The sequence below is a fragment of the Protopterus annectens genome, chromosome 4.part0, assembly GCF_019279795.1.
Source record: "Protopterus annectens isolate FY-2018-M chromosome 4.part0, PAN1.0, whole genome shotgun sequence".
NCBI classification, from domain to species: Eukaryota; Metazoa; Chordata; order Ceratodontiformes; family Protopteridae; genus Protopterus; species Protopterus annectens.
In genome coordinates this window covers 1,096,883,854-1,096,900,050 of record NC_056733.1, presented here as the reverse complement: position 1 = coordinate 1,096,900,050, position 16,197 = coordinate 1,096,883,854, and the positions used below count along the sequence as shown (strand labels likewise).

The window sequence follows — 16,197 nt, the reverse complement described above, 5'->3', positions numbered from 1 at the left end:
CACACAAAATAAATAAACCACATACATACACTAACTAAACCCTACTTCTAACCTAAAGTAAAACACCAAAACCCTACTTCTAACCCTACACTAAACCCCACATACACAACTAACTATGCACTATCCTTAACCCCTCCCTAACCCTAAGGTCCGTAACTACCGCACACGTCCCCTACAGACATACACCCAAAAAAATAAATAATACACATACATACATTTAACAAAACCCTACTTCCAACACTACACTAAATCCCACATACACAACTATATATGCGCTATCCTTAAACCCTCCCTAACCCTAAGGTCCGTAACTACCGCACACTTCCCTTACAGACATACACCCAAATAAAATAAATAATACACACACATACAGTTAAATAAAACCTTATTTCTAACACTACACTAAATATTACATACATTACCTATCTATTCACTTACCTTAACCCACATCCTATCCTTAAAGTCCTATCTATTGCACACTTACCTTACGGAGCTATACCACAGACGGGCCAACCATTACACTTCGACATTTAAATTTACGCTATTTTGGACATTCGTTGTTTCTGTCTTTTGCGCAATACATGTCGCTCTTTTCGTATTTGCGATTATGGTCTTTCGATCTGGCAATAGGAACCCTATATATATATATATATATATATATATATATATATATATATATATAAAATACAGGGTCCTAGTTGTTACATCGAAAGTATGGTTCATCGAACTGTAGTTTCACAGACCCACTTTAGCAAAAGTGCATTTTATCAAAAATGCACTTTCGCAAAAAAAAAAAAACATGCAGTTTGCATGTAACGTTAGTTGTACCTCAATGTGTAGTGCTAATGTACAACTAAGCAAACTCTTGTTAAGATTGTGGTACATTGGGGATAAGGGAATATTCCCTTTTCCCCACTGAAGTGTGATCTCGGATTGAAAATATTAAAGTGGGGGTGTGACGGGTGCAGCCCCCCACATGGGAAGTGCAGGGGGGCTTGCCCCCTGCATAATCATGTTTAGTGTGTTTTTTTATTTAGTTTTTATTTTTATTTTTTACGAAAGTGCATTTTCAGTTACCCGTATTTTCGATAATACAATGTAGACCCATATATATATATATATATATATATATATATATATATATATAAAATATATAAATATATATACATATATAAAATATATAAATATATATATATATATATATATATATATATATATATATATATATATGTATATATATATATATATGTATATATATATATATATATGTATATATATATATATATATATATATATATGGATCCATATCAGATCCCCGACAGAACACTTACCTGATGACCAAATTACCAAGACCACATCGCCGACACAACACATCACTGATAAAGGTGAGTATAACTACTGCAGAACAGAATTTATTCCCATTTCCGCAATAAAATACAAAATCAAAAAAAAAAAAAACATGTATAAAGCAGGGGGGCAAGCCCCCCTTACTTAAATATACCAACTCCGAGATCGCACCACATTGAGGAAATGGGAATACACCCCGTTCCGCACTACTTATACTTACCATTGTTGGAGATCTGCTCTGTCGGCGATGTGGTCTCGGTGATCTGGTCTTCATAAGTGTTCTTTCGTGGAACTGATAGGTTCCCATATATATATATATATATATATATATATATATATATATATATATATATATATATATATATATATATATATATGTGTGTATATATGTGTTCCCATCAATTTCACTGAGTATTCATTTCATCTATGAGTGTGAGGGGTGGCATTTAATATCAAAGGTACAGATAGCAGAATGGTCAAAATGTTGAGGGAATGTTTTGTCAAGAAAAGTGAGTAGGGCTGGATGGAGTGAGACTGTGTGTGTGTGTGTGTGTGTGTGTGTGTGTGTGTGTGTGTGTGTGTGAGAGAGAGAGAGACAGGATTAGGGTTTGGGATAAGTGAGGGGTAGGTTTTGTATGTAAGTGTTGTATTTTAGGGTTAGGGTCAAGGCTAAGTAAGGGAATAGATGCAGTGTTGTTAGTGTGTGTTTGTGCATATTTGTGTGTCAGAGTGTGTCTTGTGTAGTGACATGTTACAAGAAAGCTTTCATTAAGGTAATATGTAGGGTTAGGGATGGGGGAAGGGGCATTATTAGGGTTAGTACCCATTAATTAGGTGATACATAAATAGTAATATATTAGTTTTATATTTTGTATTTGCTTTTAGTAGTGCATATTGTATATTGTTTTGTTTGTACCTATTTTATTTACCAGACTTCTACATGGTGCACTGTCTAACTCAACCTGGTTAAGGCATTTGACATAATACCTCATTCAGGCATTGTAGAAAAACTCACTAAACTAGGTACACACATGCAACACCACCCACTAGAGATATTCAGCTGGCTTACAGACAGGACCAAAGAAGTCAGAATAAGGAAGTCTACCTCCGCAAAAAGGCCAGTTACTAGTGGGGTTCCAAAGAGAACAGTAATGGGGCTGCTGTTGTTTGGAATCTCTCACATGTCAACATTAACATCAGGGTCATCTGGCTGACCAAGTTTGCAGATGATTATAAAATTGGTTGCAGTAATTGAATCCCCAGAAGAAATAAATGTCCTTGAAGAAGGTCTGACTCAGATCAGTAACTGGTGCCAGAGTCATGGTCTAAATCTCCATGCCATAAAGTGCATCATAGTATCTTTCAGAAAGTTGGCCACCCCAGCAAACAACTACATTGACAATACACCACTAACAGTAGACACTGTAGTCAGAAATTCAGAAACACATTAGATAGTAATTTAGACTTTGACCACCCAGTGTCTACTGTATTTCAGGAAATCATTCTATTTTGCATAACTTATAAGTAGAGGTGAATAGCATCTAGATACAAACATATCATCATTCCATTGCACTCTGCTCTCATAAAACCAATCATTGAGTACAATGTCCCATTTGGTATATACCTGGCCAGGCATATGCAACAACCGGAGTGTTCAGAGATTCTTCCAGGCTGCTGATAGACAACCTGTGCTTTTCCTAGAAAGCATCCTCTGATCCATGCCACATGGCATCAGGAACACGTTATTCAGGGTCCTAAACCTTGCCTGAAAGTAAACAGTGTATGCTGGAAGAAGAAGTATGCATCTCAAAGTCCCCCCCTCTCTGGAACAGGCTTTCCAACCATGTGAAGCAGAGTTCATCCCTGCACTTACTAAAGCAAAACTTGGATCAGTGGATGGGGAACAATAAATATACCACTGGTCTGGCACCTATGCCTCCATTAGACAGAGGAAGCTTGTAACTGCTCAACTACCCATGCATAATTTATATATATATATATATACACATATATAACCCCAAAAGACCTACACAATTTTATTAGAAAGCATGGCTAGGCTTAAAAATGCCCCTTGGGTCAATGGCCTACTATTCTACTATGATGCTATCAATATCTCATAAGTTTTCAGAAATCCTTGCACATTAACTGTAGTTTTATCAAAATTAGGACAAACAAAGTGCAGAAAAACTTGTACAACACCCTTAGTATGGCAATCACAATAAAACTCTGGATAATATCTATCCTCTTTCTTCTTTCTGGATCTATAAAACAATCAGTTACTGAAATATAGGCCAGCATTCATAGTCATTGTGTGACTGCATTACAGGTATCCATGCTGTCTACAGATGAGTGTAACCAGGTCATGATTCATAGAGGCTATTTGCAATAATGCACATTGGCCATGAATAAGCCTAAGAAAATTAACTCATAAAGAGATGTGAATGAGAAATTATGCAAAATGGCATATGCTAATGAAGTGCTCTTTTATCCACTTGTGATTCATTGTCCTATTTCTGTTCCATCAGCAGATTTATTGTAAAATGCAAAGTTGCACCTGTTCTATCAGCTTTGTAATCTACTGATACTTGCTGACCCTGTAAAAATTATTTCAGTTGTCTTTTCTCTGCCTCGATCCCTTGTTCTTTACCATTATTGCACATTGCCACAGTCATACACAAAAAAACACTCATTAGTAAAACAATGAGAATTTGCCTGTCATCCTCAGAAAAAAGTTATGTGACACAACTCCTACAATAATATGCTCATGCAGAGTCCAGCCAAGTAAAGTTATGCTGAAGTAATGTTTGCACTAATATGAATACATAAATGATAGTAAATAAAGCAGTTATGTTTAACAATTCTGTCCTTTTCTTCTTAGCCCCTAGCACTTTCTTGTAATCATAATGCTGTCAATTCTCATTAATCAGTGACACAGGAATCTCCCAATAAATATACATGTTGAACCAAGAAAACATCCTTGCCACATCAGTACTTCTGAATTAATTCACTGCATTTTGATCAAGTATGCGCAATCACTAAAAGACACCAAAGTAAATGATTTCTCACTGACCAGTACTCATTTCCACTAATGCCGCAATGATTAGCTTACAGTATTCACCAAAACCATTGTAATAAATATTATTCATCACATAAATAAAACAAGTGAACTCAATAATCGTACATCATTTTCAACTAAATTAATGCATAATATTTACATTATTTTTTCTTACTTTAAAAAGACTGCAGTTTCCCTAACAAATTTCCAGGCTGAAGCGAGTAATCCCATATTTTATATTTATTTGTGTCATTTCAGTGTCCTTTACGTGGTTTGTATGCAAATGTGCCCCTGTTTCATTTACCTCTATGAATTGCAATAGTACACCAATATGCACAGCACCTTCTTCTCTTCACATAAAATGTATCTTCATCTTTATCAACACATCTGTACATTTACACAGTCAGTGTGTATAACATCTGCTGACTACATTTGAATATCTGTGTGGTGCCACACTTTACGGATACCCTTTGTACATCTGAAACCCAGGACTGGGAATACCACCTATGGTTATAAAAATGAAAAAGTGACACTCATATGTGTCATTCTTTAAATTTATATTTCCTCACTCACTGGTTTTAAGTAATATCTTGATAGTATCCATCATTCTACAAGCAAGCGCATGATTATGTATTTATTTATTTTACATTTGTTAACTGGGAATTAAAAAGGGAGTGCATCTGTGAAATTCCACATTCACTGGAGAACTGATAAGTGAAATCTCCATACAATAATACCAGATGAAAACACGTCAGTCCAAGGCAGTAGAATAAGCCACGCAGTTTTAATTTAGGGCCTTTGTCTAAACAATTCTGTACTTCTTCATAATGAAATTTACTGAACATCACATGACACTAAAATACTAGAAAAGTCATATGACAGCTAGTAAGAACATCATATGATCCAATACATTTAATTACATTCAGACAGTGAATAAATAAATTATTCATGCATAAAAGGAAATGGAACTACTCTTAGCTGACCAGCAAGTTAATGCCTGGGTAAAAGATCATCAAGTAATGACTAGGAAAATCATGTTTAATCTCCACCCCCCCCCCAAATCCCCATTTGATGGATGGTTTAAGAAACCCCTTGTAAGACTGAGCTGCATGATTTGGTCTACAGGAAAGGAAAGAAAATAAACAGCTGTTTAACTTGCCCAGGGATGACTCTAGATTGCTTTCTACCTTAAAATAACTGGCTTATTTGTATTATGAAACTTGCTTATGGAATACCAGGACTATGTGCAGAAAATTACTGAAATGTTAATAATGGAAACTACCTGTTTCACTTAATGAAGTAAGTATTGTATACAGGTGCATTAATACATATTGTTATGATCTTTTGAAAAATTCTATTTCACCTATGTTGTTTAAATTCTTACAAGCTGACCATCCTAATTTTCCAGGGATCTTTGGTATCCCCTAGTGTGCCTTGTTGACCTACCACTGAGACCAACTGTTACTTCAGGAAAGTCAGAAACTGAAATGTATGCTATGCATATTTCACAGGTTAAAGCATTTTTTGATGACAAATGTCTACCATTTCTTGGAAGTCATGAGCCAAATTAAACTTAAGCAAGATATCATTCTTGTACAACTGATGTAATTGATCTGTTTTCTTGCATTCCACACTCCACTGGAGTCGGTTGGTTTAATGACACCCTGATGGAAAGCAAATGTTTCACTAACCATAATGTTAGAATGTTAACTGAATTTATTTTACCTCAAAACTGATATTGCTGTTGGGTAATCTGTGCTCCAACTTATGACAACTTTTTTGTAAGTGAGTGGTTTCAGCATGTGCAGATGCATCTGCACTTTTTAGATGGCATATTTTTGATATGTGCAGCTAGAACATAATATTAGATTAATCTTATTGAATGTTTGAACTCTACAACAGATTTGTTTTTGAATTCACACACTGATGGTATTCTGATTTTTCTGAATTACATTAATGTGACCATCTATAAACCTTTTGTAGATATTGTTTTGAGTCAGTAGTATATTGGAAGTCAACATTTTCTAATTCTTACTTAGATAATCAAAGTTACTATTCCACACAGACAAAAGGCTAGTGTAGTTAAGGACCAGGTGTTGTGACTGTCATGTGTGACCTCCAGTGAATTACATTTCCAGCAAGAGTTAGAGACTTTGAAGAAAGTGTTTTTAGAATGAGGGTATCCCATTGACTTGTTAAGAAGTATCAAATTGCAAATTTAGAATGAGAGAAATGATAAATTATTACTGGAGGGGTGGTAAATAATCTAATTGGGTAGTGACAGAAATACAAAAATTAAGGACTGCACAAATTCCTCAACAACTTTTGTGTAACCTTCCTCCCACCTGGCTTCCTTTCTTATAAACATATTTTCTAAGAATTGGAAGGTCATATTAAGTGTGCACCCTAGTTTATGGAACAAAACTGGAACCCAAATAAAATTTGTTTTTAAAAAAGGGGGAAAAATTAAGAATTTACTGGAGAGCACCCCCCCCCCCACATTGAAAGTAAGAAACCTAATAGAATGTTTACATTCAAATGCCACCTGATTTTATAGTAAACTGTAAAAGGAATTTCTCCTGTGGAAAATGTGGGGATTGTTTATGTTACAAAATGTGATTCTTGCAATGCATTCTACATTGGAAAACTGAAAATACTTTTAGGAAATCAATTTGTCAGCATATGTTTAGCATTAAGATGCAAAATACAATAACTGTTTTATACAGGCACTCCATTACCTGCCAGAATTTTGTGCAATTTACATTTTTTGTTTGGAAAAAGTAGTAAAGTTTCTGATGGGTAGTGACTGGAAAACTAATTTAGAGGCAAGTGAACTTGTCTAGCATATTAAATTCACTGCAACATGTTTCCAAGATTAAATGACTCAGTTTCCATCAGCAGCATATTAAAGATGAGGGCTACTATTTTATGATAAGAGAAAAAGTTTGTTTTAACATTTTTTGTATATTCTTACAATCATGTGACTTTTCTGGTATTTAAGTATCATGGGGTGTTCAGTATGTTTCATTATGAAAACGTCTAGGATTGTTTAGACAAAACTGCTAAATTAAAACTGTGTTTGCCTTGTTCTACTGCTTTGGCATGATGTATTTGGATTTGGATTTGTGATTATAACACGTCTGAGGTTGGTTTGCTTTTGATTCGTACAATAGAAAATACAACTATAGCCAATAAAAGGGCTATAATGATATGAAGGACCAAAGACTTGCCAATTAAATAATATTTATAAGGAAGATAGGACAATCAAATGCCATAGACATGACACAATTTCAGATATAAATTCATATGGTAAACAGCAGATGAAGAAAAAAACAGATAAATATACAACAGTTGCATAATAAATATAATTAACACAGTCTGTTATACTTTATAGTAAGGCTATTTCTAGTAATAATAAGCATATAGCTAAACATTATTTAACAAGTCATTATTCAGATGAGAGCTGACAAAATGGGTGTGATGCAATGATATACACAGACTGGTAGTGTTCTGTAATTGTGTGATGTGGATAGTAGATGAACAGATGTTAGCTGCACTGATTTCATTACATTAGGAGATACTTGTACCAACAACTTTGGCCACAGATAAACTCGAAAAGTGAAACTGCCTATTTTTAATAATTCTTTCAAAACATCTACTAGTCATATTGTATTTTCAGACAAACTTCAAACTTCTGATCTCTAAAGATGTAATTGAAGAGTGACTCAAACGTTTACTAATACAAGGAATTACTGCTACCTATAGTGATCTCTTGTTTAGCACAATAATGTTTCGAATGATGTTCATTTCCTCTCCTCTTAAAACTTTAAGTCAATAAAGCCTTGCTCCATTTAAAACACTTTTGAAGTGCTCCTCAGAACCCATATAAATTGTTCTTTAGGTATGTCATAGTAATATTATACTTATAACGTAAAATATTGTTTGCAGCCTCTGATTTTCTATAACTCCTAGAGAGCAAAGTTCTCTGCACTTTATAAATATGTCTGAAGCTAATTCCTAAGCAGTGTCTCAATAAGGGAATTTAATTTATATGAAGCCCCCTTCTACAAAGAAAATAATGTCCAAGATAAGTCAAACCTTTATAGACTTTTATGTTAAAGATATCATAATCGAATAATGCCTATTAATTCTTTACATGCCAAAGTTGTACAGATATATACAGGGACCATGGAGACCATATGGCTGTGCCCAGTAATGCTCTATAATGCTTTTTGTTAAAAGACAACATATTATGACTGAATAAAACTCAATCAGAGTTATTATTTTGGTATATCTGGAATTATACTTATTTAATCACTTTAACTCTCTCATATTCCAATCAAATCAATATTTATGCACAGTGTTTATGTAGACCTTGAAATGTCAAACATGGACAGCTCATAATTAGGCAAAATTTTAAAGCCATGCAGTCTCTGAAAAAAACGTTTAATATTTTATATAACGAAAAGGTTCAGTGATTTAAAATTTCAGGTAAAACTCGATAAAATTATGTCTGGTTTCTTTGAAGTATCCATAGCTAAACAAAACTGGCCACATACTGACATGAAAATTCTAAATGGAATTTATGAATGATATATATATATATATATATATATATATATATATATATAGTTTCACTTTATAATCACAAAATACTAAAATACCGAATTTTAGTATTTTGAGACTATAAATGCGAAAGTGCAGTTACGCAAAACTGCATAATATCGAATGTGGAAATGTTGAACCCGCTATTGTGTTGTCATATTCGTGACATGCAGTGCAGTTTGTGGATTTAGCTGGGGATTCAGGTAAGTTGTATTCTTGTAAGGGTATTGGGTAGGGATTTTAGTGTGTGTGTGTGTGTGTGTGTGTGTGTGTGTGAGTGTGTGTTAGTGTGACCTCGGAGTTAGTATATATAAGTAGCAGGGGTATGGAGGGCACAGACCCCACATGGGCGTGCAGGGGGGCTTGCCCCCCTGCTTAAAGGTAGGGTAAGTGTGTTTGTTATGTTGTGTTTGTGTGTGTTGTTTTGTTTGTTGTAGTGTCATTAGGTAGGTGTATGTGTGCTTGTTTGTGTGGTGGTGTGTGTATGTGAATGATCGTGATTTTGAATTTTGTGGTTGTGGGTGTCTTTTTTTGGGGGGCTTTCGGCTTTATAGTCTCAAGATACTAAAATTCTGTATTTTAGTATTTTGAGATTATAAAGTGAATATAAATATATATATATATTTATATATGTGTGTGTGTGTGTGTGTGTGTGTGTGTGTGTGTGTGTGTGTGTCAAGAAACTTGTCCCTATAAGTAGCTGTACTATTTAAACCCAAAACACCTCTCTGGATCAAATTCATACATTAAATACCTGAATTTTGATCAGCAATTGTACTCAAAGGTTAATCAGACCTTTGTTTATTTTATTCTTCAAATTACTACCTTATGTTACACATACTTTGAATACAGGAGTCACAGTTTATCATAGCTGAGCTATGATCAGATGTGGTAGTACAAATCTAGTTATCTAATTTACATATTTTCAGGCATCTAATTCTGATTTAGTAAAGTCAAAAATCTGTTAAATATTTGAACTTTGCTTACTCATAAATCCAGTTCATATGATTTTAGAAACACCAGTACAATGGTATACAATTAGAATTTAGTTTATTTGTTCCACCCCACCTGAATTTAAGACTTTTTAATACAAGTTTCAAATTCAGTTAACGTACAGAAAAAAATGAGGTCTAAAAGAATTGTGATACTATCTCATCACTGAGGTGAAGCATAATCTGTGAATGTAGTCCATGCATCTAATATGGTCATAAAAGGGAAATTAAATTAACATGAGGACAAACAACAGTACACATTCAGAGATATAGCTGCAAAAGGCAGACTTCAGCTTGTCACTTTCAAATCATTAGCACATGTGTAACACACTGATGTAATGCAAAACTGATCTGCAGGTTCAGTACTAATTGTCGCAGTTCTGAATTCATTATACTAACACAAATGCTTAGTAAAACACAGAAGCAATAATTTTAGGGCAATTTGCCCATTTGTGATTTAAGCATTTTGGCAAATGATCTGTGTCCTCCAAGAATCTTGCACTCAGAAAAATGATTTTGTTCTTCCATACACACTTCGGATTACCAACCATACATGCCTACACGCACTTATTGATAAAAGAAAACTTAGGACTTACTGAGTCTACTTGGCATTGGAGCCAATATCTTTAGCTGCATCTCTGGCACTACCCAGTTGCCTTAACCACCTGTCCTATTCTTCATAAATCCTTAATTTGTATCTTTGCCATCCAGCTCAAAAACTTATTCCTGGGTTTTCAAACCCTCTCCGAAGGCACATTTCTTCTCTCATAGTTGGAGAAAATGCATTTCCCTAGCTGTCCTATCCTTCATAGGTTCATAGATTCATACTAAGTTAACTGCCCTTGCGAGCCATTTTAAGCCTAGCCAATTACCCCTTGTGAGACTCAAACCCTGCACCTTGTATTTGTAAGGCAAACACCTTAATCATTAGGCCACCCTCCCTTCTTTTCCTTCTATCTCAAGCCATCTTGCATTCTTCTGTGATCACCTTATCAGCCATATCATATCATATTTCCTAACACTGCTAGTCCCAAGAACACACACAGCTGAGCATGGTCAGGATGCTGACAGGATAACAGTAGATTTGATCTGCTATTTTATCTATTTCTGACAGGAATATTATTTTAAAACTATCTTATCAACCTTTCTGATGAAGATATATATACTATAACGTCTTTTCAACACAGTGTCAAGAAATTATCCTGATATTTTGAGATATTCCTGTCAAACGTCTATTTGGAAATTCATCAATACTAACAACTTGGAAATGAGTCATTTAAAAAGCAGTGCTCAGGATTCTACTTTTTAAAAAGAACTGCAGTTTGTTCTTGCCAATATCCAGGAATTCTCAGTAAAAATGGACAAATTGGACACAAAACTGGACAATTTTAAGGAAATATGCTCCAAATAAATGGACCTAATTCAGGAGGCTTTACAGCATCAGAAGACTCAAATCTCCAGCATTGAGGGTCCACTAAATGACATGGAAGGGAGACTAAATGAAGATGAACACAATATTGAATTTTTATTAAAACAAAATACCATTCTCTTGAATAAAGTGGATGATCTAGAAAATAGATCACATAGAAATAATATTAGAATCTTTTGTCTTCCAAAAAAAATAGAAGGAAATCATATGGCAAGTTTCTTCACATCCTGACTTCCTAAAGTTGTAAATTTACCTGAAGCTATATCATTTGGTGTTGAGAGAGTGAACAGGTCAATGCATCTTCCGCAAAGAACAAATCTATTTTGAGAGCAACAATAGTAAGTTTTTTTTTTTCACAAGACAAGAAGCTTATTCTAAAAGTTGTTTGGTCAAAGTCTCCCATTAAAATAGATGACATGATCATTCATTTTGACAATGACTACTCTTCTTCTGCTATTTCTAAAAGAAAATGTTTTCTTCCTTTAATTAGAGAACTGAAGAAAAAACAAATTAAAGTTCACTTGTTGTTCCTGGCAAGACTACAAACCTTTCTTCATGATGAAATTAAAATCGTTAAAGATGTGGATGCAATTATTTCCTTTTTGAAAATAAATAATATTCTTGATTGAACTGAGACATGGATTGGATTGATGTTTCCCTGAAAAGACAGGAAGAGAGACCTGGGTGGAGGATGAAAGAAGGAAAAAAAAAGTTGAATGACTTAAATATTACTCATTGTCATTATATTACATATATTTTACTTTTTCCTATTTTATTTTATTTCATTTTACTAATCTTAGCTCACTATTGGTCCTGCCTCATTGTCCATCTTGAAGACTGGAGAGGGAAACTCAAATCTACTTTTATTAAGGCAAAATACTTTGCTTTCATTCCATACATGCACTTTCTTTAGTAGGGTGCTTAGATCTTATTAGATATTAATTCAAGCATACATATTTATATATTATTTTATTTCTTTGATCAGAGTATAACTTAAGAATAGTGGTAGTGTTATGGTCATTTTCTATTATAGTTGTTTCATTTTTGAAATCTATATTGGGTCTGACTCTTCCTTTCTTGTTATAGAATTAATGTTTTGATTTATTTATTATATTATATGAATATGCCTCTTAGCCTGTTCTAGTTCTTCTCTGGTATTAATTATGTTATACTTATTTCTATCTGCAACCTGTGTGCCTTTCTCTTTGTCTCAATCCCCATATTTTAGTTTTACTTTTGCATAGTAGTTATTATATTTGTTGTCATAAATATGACAAGACATTTGTGTGGTCTTTTTATTTTTTTGAAGGAAGGAGTTTCTGACTTGGTGGATGATGACGTGGTTTTTGTAGTTGATGTGCAAAATTTTCTGGACCTGCTCAGATGTTTGGTGTCTGATTTTTTTTTTTTTTTTTTTTTGCATTGTGTCTGTCCTGTTGAGATGTATGGTGGGGCTTGGGTTGTGTGTTTTTGGAGACAATACTGGTCATGTCTGTGAGTAGTTCTGTGTGTTCATGCACTTGGTCCTCTTTTTTTTACCAGTATTTATGTCTTTGTATGAATGGTTGTTTATTATGTGAGAAAGAAAGTGATGCTTTGCACTTTCTGGTACTGTGATTTGAGCTGGGTGGGGAAAGGGGATATTTTGTGAGATGCAGAGTTCAATTTGTTTGATTTTGTTGGTTGGCGGTGATTGTGGATGTTTTTATGTGTGAGATTCACTTGTCAAGAATTCTTTGCAAGTTTTACTCACCATTTGTTTTGGCTCTTTTGATTTTTTTTTTTTTGCTGAGTCCACATGATATTTTGTATTCTTAGTGTATTTGTAGTTGATACTGGCTATAAGTGCCTGTATCTGATGAATCATTTAATGACTTTTGCTGCCTTTTGTTTTTTATATTACTAATGATTTTTTTTCTTCTAGTTTAGAATATGTTGGAGTCACCTATTTTTTGTATTGAACACTTTAACTACTATATGTCATCAACAGTTTCTTGTTTTTACCAACCACATATTGGTTGGGAGGGTGGCCTAATGGTTAAGGTGTTTGCCTTACAAACACAAGGTGCAGGGTTTGAGTTCCACAAGGGATAATTGGCTAGGCTTAAAATGGCTCACAAGGGCAGTTAGCTTAGTACTAAGCTATGAACCTATGAACCTAAATAGTTAAGTTTTCCTTGCAATTTATACCAGTTAAAAAGGACATATTGGAACATAATTATATAATGAAGTGGATCATTGCTTATAGGAAAAGGAGGCTAAATATTTTTTATGATTTAATAAGTCATTTTGTCTCTTGATTTCATATACATTGGATGTTTTTTTATAGTAAATATCAGCTTGAAATATTCATAAGGTTTTTAGGGGTTCTTATTCCTGTATCACAAAATTTGTTTTTCTTTCTTTTTCAGTTTGTGTGTTCACCTGCAAAGATTTGTTGTAGACTGTTAATATGCTTCTAATTGTATTCAGTAATAGAAATCCAGATTTTTTTTATTGACAAAAAGTTCCAACAAGGGCTGTTTTTTTCCTTTTTTTTTGTCTTATTATTATTATTCAAATGACATATGATTTTTAAAATACAGATAATCTACCTCTCCTATATAGAGATACTCTGTTGGCATTTTGGAAAGCATTAATGGTATATATGAGAGTCATACTATTTGTTATTATTTATTTATTTTCTTTCCATTACAGTAAAATATCTGTTTATTCTGATAATAGCAGAGAGGATGTTGTCTTACCTTTTTTTTTTTTTTTTACTGTCTTGATAAGAAGGATTGTTTGTGTGGTCAAGCTGTACGTTTTAGACTCCATGCGGTGTTAAGAAGGTTTTGTAATTTTTTATTTATCATCAATGGTAATTATTCATTTTTTTCTGGATGTCTGCTATTACTGTTTTCATATACACTGTGAAATATATACATTTCAAGGATTATTCACTTTTATATATACAGCTCTTATGTTGGAAAGTGATTCTCAACCATAATTACTATGTGAAATTTATAATACCATCTCATGGAGTTCTATGTCACATAATGCTTGTATTATCTTAAATGCATCTCTTTAAACAAGAATTTAAACAAAATTCTAAAACGATTTAACTCTCAGATTATATTTCTTCAACAAACACACTTGTTGCAAGCCGATATAGACAAAATTAATACTAATTCATATTCTGTTTTAGTTAGTTCTCATTATAGTCAGAAAAAGAGAGGTGTAGTTATTCTATGGAGAAATATATTTCACATTCTAAGATAATTACTTCTTATAAGGATGACAAAGGGCTATTTTGTTCAATAACATTAGAAATTAATAGAAAATTATATACGTTTATTAATCTATATTGGATACCTGGAATAGGTGTCAGGACTGTTAGACAGCATCTAGATCAGATTATTCAGATTTCAAAAGGTAGTATTATAATGGCAGGAGACTTTAACTATATTCTAAGGGAGGATGACACTAATGCTATTAGAAAAAGGAAAATACCTGCATCTGGTAAGGAATTAATTACATTTATAGACCTTTTGCATATTAAAGATATATATGATTTCTCAGACCCAGGTTCACTACTGTTAACTCATGATTCACATAAACATGATACTCAGGACAGAATAGATAGATAGAGTTTATATATCTAATGACTTAATAAATAGATTAATTAAAGTTAAATTGGTTTCTTGTCCACTTTCTGATCATAATACAATAACTTTTGACATCTTAAAACGTAATAACAACTTACCCTTAAAACATATTCCAGCCTATATAACCAACTTAAAAGGATTTTTTTTTTTTTTGTAAAAGAAACTCAGGTCTTTATAGAAATGAATTATACAAAGGACATCTCTGAAATACTTTTATCAGATGCTTTAAAAGCATATTTATATGGTAAGATTACAAAATGGTTTCCTCTGAAGAAAAAACAATGGAATAAAGATTTGATTGACTTGCAAGAAAAAGATAGACAAATTAAAATTAGATACTCAGAAACTGAACTCAAATCAGATGAAACAGATAAATTAAATAATAAATACTTGGAAATTTTAACTCATAAAACTATGATTAACCTCAAAAGGATTAAATTAGTTAACATCTCCGTCCTAAATCTATGCATAAATTGGAAAATGAAATTGCTTAATAAATGTAATCACATAAAGGAAATATACTCCACTAAAAAAAGGTCACTGATTTGCAAGATATTTTCACAAAATTTAAAATTCACTTCAATGCCTTAAACAACAAAAATTCAATACTGGATTCACACAAAGAAATTGAGAAAATTTTAAAGAATATTTAAAAAATTAACAGATGACCAGATGAAACTTATTGACAATTGAGACTCCCCATACTCTGGAATAGACTAACCATACATGTCAAGCAGAGCGCCTCCTTAGTCCTCTTCAAAAGGAACCTTCACGATTGGATGGGAGATAGGAAATTCACCTCGGGGATCATGTCAGTTGCCCTGCTAGACAGGGGTCCACGGAAGGAAATATTGTGGGAAGAAATATCCAGGGAATTGTTATGGCTAGGCTTGTATAGGCCCTAGGGCTGATAGCCTAGTACCAACCTATGAACAAACCTATTTCACTGTCTGAATTAAATACCCAGATCAATAAGTTAAAATCCAATAAAGCCTCTGGTAATGATGGTATTATATCAGAGCTTTATAAATTAATGTATAAAGATACTCTAGATATTTTACTTAAAGTTTTCAAGTTATCTAAAGAATTAGTAAATGCCCCCCCTTGGAAATATTCTCTTAT

The 16,197-nt window shown here is 33.3% G+C and overlaps 2 protein-coding genes across 2 annotated transcripts in view; both read right to left on the bottom strand.

The window, feature by feature from the left end:
• The window catches only part of LOC122799780 (protocadherin gamma-A4-like), a 639,989-nt gene that overhangs the window by 569,353 nt on the left and 54,439 nt on the right, over positions 1–16,197 (bottom strand). The window lies entirely within an intron of this gene.
• LOC122800103 overlaps positions 1–16,197 on the bottom strand; it is a 200,789-nt gene that overhangs the window by 171,686 nt on the left and 12,906 nt on the right. The window contains exon 2 of the mRNA XM_044069626.1: positions 11,542–11,566. Coding sequence (XP_043925561.1) covers positions 11,542–11,566 — 25 coding nt within the window. The remainder of the gene's footprint in view (positions 1–11,541; positions 11,567–16,197) is intronic.